Raw genomic sequence first — 14,681 nt, 5'->3', positions numbered from 1 at the left:
AATCTTGTATGTGCTCTGAATTCAGCCTCTCTGGGAAGATGATGACTTTCATGGTTTTCATATGACATTATACTGCAGGTCTTGGATCAACCAGTAAAAGATCTAGTTGCTGACTTCTCTCACTTAGGTCCAGGATAAAGACAGCTTTATAAAAATATTAATTTGAAACCTATGCAGATGGGAGTAATGGTTTTGATATTCCAGATCTCCTCTTTGAGATATATCCAGTGTTACATTTCATCGTGCCTATGGGGCGTATCTCTCACATACCACTGCATCTGCCAGCAACTGGGGAAACCTGCATGTTTGGGAGACTGTAAAGCCTTGCAGGGTGTCATTCACCTCTTCGCATCTTGGGTCCTGACAGGAGTTCACAGAGGATTCCTCAAATCCACTGAACGGGCAGAAAAGACAAAATGTTCTTTCCAGACTGAAGCTGCACTGCTGGACCTGATTTCTGATCAACAAACCCATGACACAACTGAACTTCTGGGTAAGACTAGTTACATTGCCAAGAGTAGTAGGAGTTTTCTGCAGCTAAATTATTTTAAAAATCACCAAATACACTTTGTTCTATCCAACTGTCGTAACAGAGAATAAGTGGGACTAGATTTGGTATTGTGTAACAGAAGGAGATAAGAAGAAATTATCTGAAGTTAGTAGACAAATTAGGATTGGGACACAAACGTGTCTCTGAGTGATTTTGTTTCTCTACAACCACTTGTTTGTTATCATCAGCTTATCATCTAAGCCGGCCCTACGCAGGAGGGCTGGACCAAATGACCTTCACTGATTCCTCCCAACCTAAATTATTCTATTACTCTATTAAAGTCTCTTCATATCTTTCAGAGATGTGAGTTAACGTCTGGTAGCTTTCACTCTCGCTTTTGGCCCATGACTGACTTGTACTATTGTTCACCTGATGCTGGAAAACAGCCCGGGGAACACAGGCAGGATAAGTGGAGTGGTGGGAGAAGAAGAGAGCCTGTGAAGGGAAGAAATTCTGCATCTGTAAAACTTAACAATTATCTGAGTTTGGTGAAACAGGGATGATCTCATAGCTTTTCTGGTAAGACCCAACTCTGCTTGGTTTTGTTCTCTGAAATTAGAAATATGAGGAGGATTAACTGCCACGCTTCCATGTGTGAAAAGAGCAAATGATTTTATTGACGTCACAGGCTGGGGATTGCTGACTGCTAATCAGACAAAACTCTTCTAATATGTTCAGAGAGCAACATCTGCATAATACTCTGGCTTTATTTTAGAAAGGCCCTTTCACTCTTCACTTCAGAATGTGAAATCATTTGGAGGATTGAGCTCAAGTCAGCATTTAACAGGGGACACATGGCAAATACTGACCCCGGGTTTGGTTTGGTGACAGCAGGCAAAAAAACGATGCACAGTTTTCAGCAGTAGCCAGGACTAAGATTATTTTAGTCATGAAATTGAAGAGCTTCATGTTTTCACAAGTTTCCTTTTACACCATTAGAGCAGTTGAGAATTGGTTTATCCACAACATTCCAAGGCTCAAAATCCCGTATCCTGCACATAAAACTTTTAGACCATCTCCCCCTCCTCCTCCTGCCTTGAGTAAGCTTTTCTCAAGCTTTCTTCTCCTCTCTTCTTTTTTTTTTAAGTATACAGGGACTACACTTGGCTCATTGTTCACCCAAGCCAAGCAATTCTCTCAACTGTGACTGTATGCAGGGCATACACAACATTTTGGTTTTATTCCTTTCCCCTCTTTCCAAAGTCTTCATGTCCAAACAGAAGAGTTACAATTCCCATCTTCTACACACAGCTGCAATCTGCACATTGACATGACCTCTCTAATTTTGTTTCCTAGCTCAAAGTACTTATTTCCTGATCTCCCTAAAAAACTACCTTTACATAGGGTAATGATATTTAGTTAAAAGACAAGTTTGTCTGGCAGAGATGAGACAAATGAGGGGAAGAAAAAGAGAAAGCACAGGATGAGCCACCACGCGCTCCAGACCTGTGCAGGTTGCCTTTCTCACAACACTCCTCAGAGTCTGCTGAGCAGAGAAAACAAGGACAGAAGGGCTGACAAGCAACATCCCAGGACAGCCACCTGGTCTTTCCTCAGCATCCAAGAGGAACTACAAAGCCACTAAGCCCATTTACACTTTCCCAGCAAGTGTGATGACAGGTACCTATGTACAGTTTGTTTAGCATAACTGCAGGGCACTACGAAGTTCCGCAACTTTCTTCTTGTTTCTTTGGGATATAGAGCATTTGGAGCTTTCTGATTTGAAACGCCTGACGCTTTTCCCTGTGGGAAAACCTGTGTCTGTACAGGGAAGGGAGATGGCAAGCAAGCATGAGGAGAAGCAGCAGCACATTTACGTATGTACCTATATCATCTGTCCTGTTGTACTGTACAAAGGTGATAAGAAAAGTGAGCCTATGTTTTACTACTTATTTCAGGGCTTTTCCTAAAACTCACAGGAAGCAGACAGAATAGTCTACATTTAGAAAATACTAATATTTCTAGAAAAGCAGAACTTGTTCTTCCCTGTATTTCCTCTGTTGCTCTCTTTAGGAAGGCTACTCACATAGACAAGAAGTACTTTTCCCCAACCCCCACCGAAGTGTTATTATTGCAGAACTAGAGGCAAGAGTGCAAGGAATTTGGGTCCAAAGTCCTCTTTCTGCACTCTCCTTTTACTGCCTCTGCCTGATGTGCTTCACCTGCGGAGGGAGCACTTGAACTTCATAGAGCAGTGAGTCAGCTGATAAAAACAAGAATGATTCAGGCACAAACATATACCTGATATTCAGGTTTCTGACTGCTCCCCTTCAACAGAAGGGGTGCCCCACATCTGTTTGGGAGCCCATCCTTCTCAGGTGCACCTATGTCCTGGAGACAGAAGCCCTTCAAAGCCTGAACTCAGTGGGAATGCTGCTCTCTGTTCAGTAAAGCACAGACCAGATGAAACATCAGCTGAGAAGAGTAGTAGGGAGGACAAACCACAAACACACATCCTTTTCCTGTTTCTCCTTGTCCATACGCACTCTATAAAGCTGGCAAGACACAATCAGTGCACATCTCAGAAGAGAAAAGTTAGGGAGAGATGGTTCCCTGAAATCAACTGTAGTCGTGTAGTATTTGAAAGGCACCAGAGTTCAAATAACAATCCAAAATACTGAAATAACTCTGAAAGTGTCTTTAACAGTTTTTCATAAACATGAGCCAGGAAAAAAAAAAAAAAGAAAAAAACAAGGACAGAAAAACTCATCTGGAAAGCAGGAGATTTCCTATCTCAAGCAAGTGATAGATCTGGTTCTGTCTCAAGCCATTCACTGACCAGAAGTATTTATGGTAAAATACCTGAGAACCACACAAAATACACAGAACTGCACAAGATATCCCCAACATAGCAACACTGATGTGGCTGAACATGTTTCTGAATCTGCCTTGGTACTGGCATCCCTTTTATTCCATTTTTTATCCAATCTATGCCTATTAGTCTGAAATTACATAACCAGATAGGATATTGCTGACCCGTGGCCACGCCTTATGTCTAGAAGGCCAGAGGACCTGACCTACCCCACTTCTGTGGGAAAGGTTCTTACCTGCATTTGGGACCCAATAACAGTATTATTGCAGGCCAACTCCGTTTTGTTGATTGTGTCAAGCATGGCAGTTTTGCCCACATAGTCTTTATTAGAGTTCAGATGACGCTCCAACAAGTTCTGTACATCAGCGCTGTACTGGTTAGTGAAGGCTTCTTCATACTGATCTGTCCAGAGTCGTATTCGATTCTCCCACCCTTCTGCTGTATTTTCATCCAAGGCATGCACTTCCGAAGGGGAATTCTGCACCAAACAGCAAAGGGTGAACGGCTAGCACTCAGAGAGAAAACCCATCCACAGCACTCTGAGCATATCAATATGCTACCAAAAAAAAAGGTAACTCTATCCCCCTTCTAAGAAAGCATCGGTTCTGAGGACAGCTTTTTCAGAACCTGCATCCTCCCACACACTGTACAACAGGGACACTTAGTCCTGCACAGAATTCTCCATGCAGGATTCTTAAGACCCCTTGAGAGTTGGTACCTGGCACTGCTATGTACAAGAAAATTAGCTAGGACTTGGCCAGAAAAAGTTTAAGTCACTTTGGAAAAAAAATAAGTAGATTAAAAAAAGCAAAGGAACAGCACACACAAAGGCAAATAAATCTCATGTAGGCTTGTCCTACAGTCAACCCACTCGTGTCCAATGTAATGCCAGTAGATGATGCTGACTGGATCTCAATCTGTGCTGTGACTGATCCAAAAATACTTCTGAACCTTCTAGCTAAATGGTCATCAGGGTTTCAAGTAACTGAATGTAGAGCATCAGCTAATACCCAGCGGGTTAAAACGGCAAGCCTTAAGCAGTGTAAAGAAGAGAGGGCAAAATCAGGTAATCCATTTATGCCATCTTGTAAGGGAGGGGAAAAAAAGAGGCTGGTAGGAAAAAAAATGCATCAGCTTCATTCTTTGCTTGACAGTAGTTGAAGAAATTCAACAAATAATACTCCAGAGGTCAGTAGCTCAACTGGTGCCATAAGGGACTGAAAAAGGTGACACTGAGGTATCACTGACAAGGACCACTGAAGATTGGTATTTTCATCATATAAAGTAAAAGCATGAAGAATTTTCATGCATTTATACCCTCTCAAAGAATCTGTGTACTACAGAGAGAGGTGCATGCAGACACACCACAGGACTGTCCCATTTCCTCTGAGCCACCTGCTAGAAGCCACTGTCAGCTACAGTACTGAGGTCAGAGGGAACAGAGTGAACTTTAAGGCACCTCCTGTGTTTCTAGAACATGTTTAGCTCAAAGTGCAAATCTACCCTTTTTGTCAAATAAACTTTCTATCCGATTGCCACATCTGCCAGTACTGCAGAAAGTCAGAGAGACAGGAATTGTGCCATTCATCCCTAGTAAGGTGTGGAAAGAAACAAGGCTAGGGGCTCCTAGCTTGTACTAAGATGCCCAAGGTTAAAATAGCTTGGACGCAATCAAATGACCTCACAGAAAAGTGTTCCACATCCTTTACACCAAACACCCTACTCCCAAGTGTCATGAATCAGTCCCTTGGAACTGGATGACATTACCTTACAGAAAGCTACCTGAACCAAAGCAAGGTTCAAGGGGCAATTCCTGTGACACCCTTTTAAACAGCCCTGCTCGCAGGGCCTGGTAAACCTTGAGATTATTCCCAGGCTGGGCCCACAATCAGAAACTCCCCAGGCAAAAAACACAATGCAAAAATACCCACCACCACCATCACAGAGGGTTTTCAGTTCTACTCACCTTCATCCTCAGAGACTTCCGTGAGCCCTCTCGAAAAGCCTGTCCCCCGAACAAGGAGAGAGAGAGAGAGAGAGGGAGGAAAAAACAAAGTATTAATGTTTCCTCAGAATTAGCATCCCAAAACCACACTAGAACTTAGTCCCCTAGATCATCCCTTCACAAAAGATGACAAGACCTGCACAAGAAGCAACGGACTTGAAAAAGACTGCAATGCAAATCCAAAGTGGAGATGGCTGAAAAGCTTGATGGCCAGGATTTATGAACTAAAAAGGCCTGCTCCATACTTAGTAAAAATCTCAAGGTCAAAACCAAAGCTGTCAAGACTAATCCCACTTGCTTTGACAGAAGAAAAGGTCTAGCAACAAAATCAAGCTGGTTCACAACAAAACAACCTGAAGACCTCAGATGGCTCCTGCTCTCAGTATTTTATTTAATTGGTGCTTACCAGAACACCTTCAAGGGAAACCTAACCTGGGGAAAATCACAGTAAAGCTAGCAGATGATGGAAAAGAACCAGCTTCTCACACTTGCATTCCAATATCAGCAATCCAAAATTATTTCAGTCCTCAAAGCCTCACAAACAAGACAGTAAAGTCATCCCTCAACAAATGTTCATCACTACCTACATAGTTTTCCACACAGGCACTATCTCTGTTGCTGGAGAACAGTGCCAAGAAGCTCTGCAGCTCAGATTCCTTAACACAGCCTGCTAGAAATGCCATGCTCCCTTCATTTTTCATTCCATTCACAGACTGCCCCTGTCGTGGTTTTACCCCGGCTGAGAGCCGAGATCCACACAGCTGCCTGCTCCTTAAAGGAAAGGAGCAGGGAAAGAGGGAAGGGGGGTGGTGGTGGTGGTGGTGGGGGTGAGAGGCAAGGGAAGGGAAAAGGAAGGGGCAAATAACCCCAAAACCGAGAAACTAAAAGGCCCGTAGGTTGGGGTAAGGATAGTTTACTAAGATAACAGAAAGATAAAATACAACAATGCTAACAGAACTTTAGAGCAAGAATATATGAAGCTGTTGATATACAATGCAGTTTCTCACCAAACCACACAACTCAGGCTGTGCCACCCAGAGCCGTCCCGGAACCTGACTGTCCCCCAAGAACCGCGCGTCCCGGAGCTGCCCCTGCTCTTCCTCCCATCAGCCCCTGATATCCTGGGCAGGACACAATTGGCGTGGAATACTCTCTTTGGTCAGTTTGGGTCACCTGTCCTGGCTTTGCCCCTCCTTTCTCATGAACAGAGAAATACGAAGAGCTGAGAAAGTCCTTGACTGTCTGACAGGAACTAAAAACATCAGGGTGTTATCAGCACTGCTTTCATTTTAACTCTCAAACACAGCATTCCATCCACTGCTACAAATGAAGTTAACTCCATCCTGACCAAAACCAGGACAGCCCCTTTGCCACAAGGAGTCCAAAAGCTAATTCCCCAAATCCTAATGGAGCAGAAGGGAAAATATGAGCCCCAGCTCTTAGCATGAATGGACAGCATTGGGAAATCAGGGTGGAGTTCCAGTAAGGTAATTTTTAAACCAACAGCCACGTACTCTCGCAGGTCACAAATACAAGGCGTCGTGTTATTACATCAGAAAGAGCATTTCCTTACAGGACAAAAGTTTGTCTACTGCCAGCTTGTCAACAATACACCACACAGCATCTAGCAGGAACTGCAGCAACCTTGTCTCACTCCACACACCTTGATCTTTTTCGCCTTTGGAGCAGCACGGGTTTTTTCTGTACTCCTCTTCCTCTTCTTAGGTTTGCTTCTACGGACGCGGTTGACAGTCAGCGTGATGCTTGTAGGGGTGTGCTGCGTAGCTGTGTATAGCACTGTAGAGGGAGATAGTTCTTCATCCCAGCTCTCAGTTGCACTGCTGTCTCCACCTATAGAGAGGAGTTCTTCATTAACAATGTTTTTATTCATCCCAGAGAGAACAGCTTACCCTTATGTCCATTTTCATCAGGACAATTTGGTGACCCTGCATGGCTCTTCCCTGAGAAAACAGTATCACCTCAGTTTTCCCACCCAAACTCCTCATGTCTCACAGAACAGTACTGATGAACATTCCCCTTTTCTGTTCACAAGATACCTGGTTTTCCCAAGAGCTAACTGAGGTGAGGCAGGAGGAGAGGAGAAAGTCCCAGTGGTTGGGAGGCAAAGAACATTAGCAAGCACTGATCACAGTTAGATGATTACATCAGCCAAAAGACAAAGGTCTTGTAGAAAGAAAGCAAAAGTCACCATTATCAGACTTACAACCTCAAGCTCACCTGACACGTTGTCCTGCTTCCGGCGGCGGAGTCTGATCACCTTCCCCCTGCTCATTCCTCTGCCAAAGGAGAATGCACAATTGAAGCTGGTTTGTAGGAGTAAAGTCACTTGAAATTCAACAGGATGTCACAAGATGCGTGCCCTCAGTGGGGCCCAGGATGATAAGAACATCGATTTAACATCCTCATCTCCACTCCTGGTGCCACCAACACTTGTCAGGCTGACAACGCAAAGGAGGAGGGTCAATACTAGGTAAAGCACTGGAAAGAACGCTCCAGTTAGCAAAAGGAAGTTTGTCCCACAGCCCAAACGTGACACAGTTTGGTACGAGAAGTCAACAGATCTGCACGGCACCAAAGCTTACCTGCACTTTTCACACTTGAGGAGGAAACCATCTTGGGAGACACTGCAGTGGCACCAAGTGGGAATTGATTCTCCTTCTGAGGAGCTCTCACTGTCCCCGGAGTTCTCCTCATCAGGCGAGTGCAGGCCGTTCAGTTCTGCACGAGGTATAATGGTCTGGACAGGAGGAGAGGCTGGCGGCGTTGGAGGAGGAGGGGCTCCATAATTATGATCCTGAAAACGAGTATTTGCAGTACTACTTTTAACATGAAGATACGATGCCTAGAAACTGAAGTCCCATAGCCACAGTTCCCAGGTTATTATTTAACAACTTGTGTAAAACCATAGTCTGAATCCCTCAATCTACTCAGCAGGTAAAGCAAGAGCTCTGGAAGATGGGAACAGTCATCTTCTGCACTAATGAATTAAATTCAAAACCTATGAAAATACCTAGGCACCTATTTGACAACATTAACTGTTGTCCTGCTAATAATCTGAGATTACACCTGGAACCTGCTGCCCAGAGACATTTTGGCGTTTCTGTCTGTTGAGACATTCAAAACCCAACCAGACACAGACCTGGGCAACCGGCTCAAGCAGAGTCAGCTTGAGCACAGAGTTCAGATTACGTGATCTCAAGAGGCCCCTTCTAACCTCAATGATTCTGTGACATCCTGTTCATCCCAGAGTTTCAACCCACTCTCCCATTCTTCCTGACTGTTCCTTGTTTCTCATAGTTATAAGTTACCAATACGAACATCTGCGCAGTTGAAACAAGTACAAATAGGGCACAATAAACCAACCAGGGCATAAAATTACCACCAGGAAAATATTATATATTTATATATATAGTCACACTTCATTCATATACTTCATTCAGTAAAAACATCTATCACCTAGAACATTCATAAAGCTTGCTACAGACTTCACATACAATAAACGCACAAATGCAAAATGTATGGCAGAACTCAGCTGTAACTCAGTGTTCCCTAATAAATAAGCCAAAACTCCTCAGGCTTAACAGGCAAACAACTACATAACAAGGAGAAAAGAGTAAAGCAGACAGTAAAGAGCTGATTCACTGCAGAGAGAGTACTCACTGCGTAAGGCAGCCCGCGATAGCTGTGTTTCTGGGTGGCCCCATAGCCGTGGCTGGAGTACACATTCTTCTCACTGACAGCTGGACTAGCTTCCACAGACTCTGGGCTGCAGAAAGGGCCAGAAGTAAAACCCATCAATATAACATCATTTTAGTGCCAGTATTTCACTGCTCTTTTCTATTCAACACATGAGCTCAAAATGAAGAAACTTCATGAAATTGAGGTGTTATTTATGTGCTTCACCAGGCATCATGTGTGCAGAAGTACAGGATGAACCTGCTTTCAACAGAGGGAAGCAACTGAGTAAGGGCCACCCTGGATATCTCATTAAAAACTGGGTCTCAGTCTAGGAAGTTCAAAAGGTAATTAGTATGTAAGAAACTCAGTTTCCTTATAGTTGAGGAAGTTGGGTCTACTTCAACATTCACATCTGAACTCAGCCTAATTGCAAAGCCACTGCACAGCGCTGCCATGTTATCGCTGCTACAGCTTATTTCAAAGAGCAGCTAAGCAGCTTTCCTGCAGCTGTGCTTGTGTCTCTCTCCCTCAGACAGCCAAGTCCAGCGTCCTGCGATAAAGTTCCCATAAAACCTGCAGCTATCCTGACAGCAACAACCAGCAGTTGCAGATTCCTATTATGAAGGGGCAACAAAATTCATGCCCTAGACAGAGAACAGCCACAGAGAAATCAGATTCACCCTGTGCTTTCTATGCAGCAACATGGTGTGCAATGTGCTCAGCAGGAAATCTGCTGCTGAGGTACAATGCGCTCTTCCACCACACGGTGGTGAAGAAAAGCAGCTAAAAATGAAAGGTATATCCCTCAGCAGAAAGCTGCAGAAACCCTGCTCAGGAAGGGACAGCTGCAATTCAATGCAGGGAGTATTAGATAATGAGGCTACAGACAGAATAGCACCAAGGAAACACAGTGTCTGCTACAAGCAGGAGATACAAACCAGGTAACCTCTGCACTGATCAGAAGTTGGACCTGTACTAGAATACAGCAAAGTATTACTGAATCGTATCTGCAGGTGAAGTCATCTTCAAAATCACAGCATGGAGCCGAGCAAGCAGGAGAGAAAAATACAGGAAAGGAAGAGTTTACCTTGGACCTCTGCTGCTCTGGTGAGATCTTGCAGGATTCTCAAAGAGTCCTATAATGCCAGTGTGAATCGAGCAGTACTCAAAACACCAACGGCCAGTGGTCACGAGTGGGGCAGTATTTAGGCACCACCCAAGAACAGTCACCCCTGTGCCCTTTGGACTTCCTACTAGCTCTTGAAATCTCTGCTGCACTGTTTGCCCCACCCTGGCACTAAACCTGATATATTATTTTTCTGAAGTAAAGTGGATAGGTCTTCCTACAATAAATTATGGCTCCTTTATGCTGCAAAGAACTGCAGAAAAATAGACGACCGTAAACTATGTAAACCCCACTCCTGCAGCTCAGGATTTAGGCGCGTGACAAATTCAGTTCGTTTTCAACGTAACTACAGCCAGCTAAACTGCCAAAAGCAGGAGGTACCGGCGGCAGTACCTCTCAGACAATATATACTTCTTAATAAAAGACGCTGTGCAGAGCTTGCCACATAATCCACCCTTGCTGGATCTTTGCAGCAGTCCTTTGGGACTTTAGGATTGGTACAGAGTTAAATCCATTCGGGTTTAATCGTATTTTCAGAAACAGTATTAGAAGGAAAAGAGCCTGAACAGCCTAAGCAGCAGATCTGTCTTCTGTCCAAGTCACCCACATTCCTAACTACAGTCAGCCTGGAATACCAGCGATGCTGTCGCGAGCATTAGCAATAAAACTTCAAGATTGTTGGTGCAACGGTGTCCAGGGGCAACAACGCTGGGGCCCGTGCTTCCTCGGCAGCAGCCCGCCAAGGAGCTCCAGCAACTCCTAATATGCAGTCAGACTAACACAGCAAAACTACTCTGCAGCCTCCATGTCACCCTCAGATGAACACAAACATCCTTCAGCGTTTTCATCTCCTCTCTGTATCAGAGGCAAAGGGAAGATGGTAAGGCTCAGCCTGAAAAGAGGACCAGCTAGTTTTCCTTTTGCCTTCCTGCTGCCTTCCTGATGCAGATCTTTGAAATGAATCCTTTGTAAGAGCCAGGAAGCTCAGGTAGCCTTGACTTCATGCATCAAACTAGCTGAGTTTCAAAGGAGAAGTGGAAGATAGCCTTAACTTTGAACTGACTCACGAAGGACACTTCAGCAGTAACAGCGCATCATTGCAAAGCCCAGAGAGAATAAAGCCCTGGCATTCCCAATTTTTAGAAAATGGGCAGAGAAACCAATTCAGTAATCTTCAAAAGCCTTTTTTCAAAGCACTCCAGCCTAGTCTCAAGTTGGACCTACAAATTTCTTACAAGCCAGGGAAAAAGAAAATGCTTTTCAGAAGGTTTACAGGCAGCCTTTTTTGATATTTAAATGCTACAAGGGACATGCATAGATGTATCTGGCTCTCCTCTCTACCATCCTCAGCTCTGAAAGCAAAGCACCTAGTACACGAGTAAACTATTTAGCACTCCTTCTCCTGTCATAAACAGTTTAAAATTCCTGTATGTTGAGTCTTTAAAGTGCTGGTGTGGGAGAAGCATGGTGACAAGCAATACTGAATATTAACTCTTGAGAAGTGAAGGATCGTATACCCACTGCAGGTGAGTGACTTACTAGATTCTGACTCGCAGTTTAAAAAGGGTATGTAAAAATAGGGGCTTTGGGATGGAATGAAGCATCATTAACAACACCTAAAATGGGGCCAGTGCCAAGACAGACCGAAAGGAAAAAAAGAGCATTAGCAGTCTTGCAGAGAGTGCAACCGCGTAGTCAAACCCTGTGCATAGTCAAATCAGGGCAAGATGGAAGGGAAAAACAATGATTCATACCCCAGCCCACTGCTCTCACAGCTCAAAATTAATAGTCTGGAGCAATATCTGTTCTACATTGATCAATGTGACACACAGGCATTTGCACAGTAGGTACCTTTAAATAATACATGGGGGAAATCTATCTCCAAAATGCTTTTTGTAAATTTCTGTAATGAGATGCTACAGTCTGTATTTCAAAGAAGGGTACGAGAAAGCAGGAGGTAGAAGCACACAGAAACAACTTGAGCCCTCCCTTTCGCCCCTGACAGAAACATAGTACTCATCCTCGATGACATCATTCTAACAAGATCACAATGCAATATTTTCCTTATTTGAAATGTTCCTGACTCCTACAGAAGCAGAGTCTTTTCAAATAAATGATAAGGCCCCTCCTGCAGGCCTCAGAGATGGAACCGTGGCAAGAGCCCTGCACCGGGTCCTGTGGTGGGGACCCTCAAGGATCACCCACTGCAGTGTGCTTCTTGGAACCTGCTCAAGGCCAGAAACAACATAAAGATGCCTACATGAGCTAGTGCTGTCTCACATCTCTGGCCAGGCTCCAAAATCTACCATGTAAGATTGGCACTGAGTTACAGACCTAGTAGGCTCTACTGAGAAGGAGGCTGAGCATACTCATCCATCCCTCATATATAACAGTTTTTGGAGAAGGAGCTGGCTTGTACCTTGCCAATGTTAAGCATGGACACAGAAAACGCATAACTTCCTGCACTTGAGCAGGAATACTTAACTTAATAGCCAAGTTGATCCAAAACCCATGGTTGAGTGCCTAATGCTGCTGGAATTCTCCTTCTCCTCATCTCCTGACAAACTTACCAACTTCCATAACACTGCATTTGTTAAACACTCAGTCTGCTTCTGCATTCACATCTCACACAGCCAGTGGACCAGCACCCCCTTTCTCCCGAGCGGAGAAAGCAGGAGCTCTGATCCTGCAGCACCACTCTAGGACAGATCTCCGACACCCTCCCAGCCTCCGTGGGGTAACACTCACTCCGATCCTGCAGCCATGTCGGAGTAGGACGTATCTGGTGTGGTGACTCCCAGAGGGATTGCAATGCTCATGACGCCCGTCGGGGATCACGGAGTCCAGAGGGCAGCGACTGGCCGCTCCGAGGGCGGAGAGGAGCCGCAGAGCCTCGGCCAACACGTCACGGACATGGGGAAACCTACCAGGGTAGAAAAAGAATTGCATCTCTGTTACAGGATGAGGTGTCCCTGTATTCCCCTAAAGAAGGTTTTCACAGCAAAAGAAAAGCAGAAATAGATTTCCATCAGTCACATGCTGCATCGTTTTTACTTCATTTTCATAAGTGGGGCCAGGGCAGAGGCAGAGAGCAGTAGTTTGGTTTTGGGTTGGGTTTTTTTTTAACCTTTCTCATTACAGTGTTATTCTGATATGCAACGAGCTGCTCTGCCATAAAGCCAATGATAGTTCCCCGCAAGTAAACTTAGGACTAATTATCAGCTAAGCAACCTATTAGCTGTTTCTGCATATAAGCAGGCGCTGTCACCTATCACCCACAGCCCTTCATCAGCATTGCCTAACTCCTTCCCCAAACAAGTGGCAGGCAAAGCCCCATCTGGGAGGACAATGAGACAGAGCAGAGGTGGACTGAGCTGAGACCTCTCGCTCCAGATCAGCTTGTATCTGCATTCACTGGCTGCACATCACGGGCAAGCATGACCGGCAGAGCGGCTATCCCCGCGCCACCAACGGCCTCCCCTGAAAAGCGAGGCCTGTCCTGGATTCTGCACCGATTACTCAGTCTGGCAAGCCCTGACGCAGCGGGCCCCGACTTTCCGAAATCCCAGCTGACACCTCCCCGCGGCAGAGCCACGTCAGACGTCTGGGCGCGCGCGTATAGGCCACTCCAACGAGAAACACGGCAGGGCCATTGGCTCAGCGTGGGGAGCTGGGGTGAGTCACGGCGGCATCACGGGGCGCAGCCGCCGGCTGTGCCGGGAGGGAAGCCCCCCCTCCCCCCCCACCCCGCCCAGGCTCCACCTTCCCTGCTGACCACAGCGAGGGAAACCGCCGACAAATGCAGACTTCCAAGGGTCGGATGGCGGACGGAGGTAAAACAGGACCAGCTCCTCATTATATAAATAACCTCAATAGCACAGACCTTCATAAAGGAGTGATTATTCTACACAGCTCCAAAGGAAACCCCCACGACAGAGAGCAAGGCTGCATTTTGGCAAATAGCAAGGGTAGCTCTGAACCCCAAGGAAAGCGTTTATCATTTAGCCAACCTCTCTGCACGTTTAACTTTGAGGGCAGCCTTGAATAACTTTCCGCAGTCTTCTCCTGGCTCCGGCAGCGCGGCGGAGCCAGCCTGCGCTCGCAGCCGGCCGTCACATGCTCCCCGGCATCTCGGGGGCTCTGCCAGCAAACCCTCCTGGGCTACAGGGAGGCCACGAGCCAAGTTTTCCTGCGGGTAGTGAATTTCTCACAGGGAGCTGCCTTTGGACACCATAGTCCAGCCATTGTTTAACACACAAAAAAGCCCAGAAACATAAAAACACAGACTCACTACAAGGGCAAACAAAGGAAGAGTGAGAGAGTCAGGAAGTTTAAATGCCACACGCTTTACTGCATTTTCCTGTCTTAAAAGGCAGGCTGCTGCTCTTTGCAGAAGGGAGTATTTTCCTCCTTCAGTATGCATCCCCAAGAGAAATCTTTCTGACAGTGTGACAGGTGTACAGTGAGTTACAGAAGTAGCACATAAAGA

At 45.5% G+C, this 14,681-nt stretch overlaps 1 protein-coding gene across 1 annotated transcript in view; it reads right to left on the bottom strand.

Annotated features, from left to right (window-relative positions):
• Window positions 1-13,011, bottom strand: part of SETD5 (SET domain containing 5) — a gene marked incomplete at its 5' end in the record, with an annotated part of 39,671 nt that extends 26,660 nt beyond the window's left edge. Inside the window, 7 exons of the mRNA XM_084269780.1 lie at window positions 3,598-3,840; window positions 5,329-5,367; window positions 7,031-7,218; window positions 7,606-7,664; window positions 7,971-8,182; window positions 9,049-9,154; window positions 12,941-13,011. Of these exons, the coding sequence (XP_084125906.1) occupies window positions 3,598-3,840; window positions 5,329-5,367; window positions 7,031-7,218; window positions 7,606-7,664; window positions 7,971-8,182; window positions 9,049-9,154; window positions 12,941-13,011 (918 nt within the window). The remainder of the gene's footprint in view (window positions 1-3,597; window positions 3,841-5,328; window positions 5,368-7,030; window positions 7,219-7,605; window positions 7,665-7,970; window positions 8,183-9,048; window positions 9,155-12,940) is intronic.
• Window positions 13,012-14,681: the final 1,670 nt, after the last annotated feature.

Source organism: Gallinula chloropus, assembly GCF_964237585.1.
Source record: "Gallinula chloropus genome assembly, chromosome: 12".
NCBI classification, from domain to species: domain Eukaryota; kingdom Metazoa; phylum Chordata; class Aves; order Gruiformes; family Rallidae; genus Gallinula; species Gallinula chloropus.
Note: the sequence above shows the minus strand (reverse complement) of the source record. Positions and strands in the feature narration are given on the sequence as shown.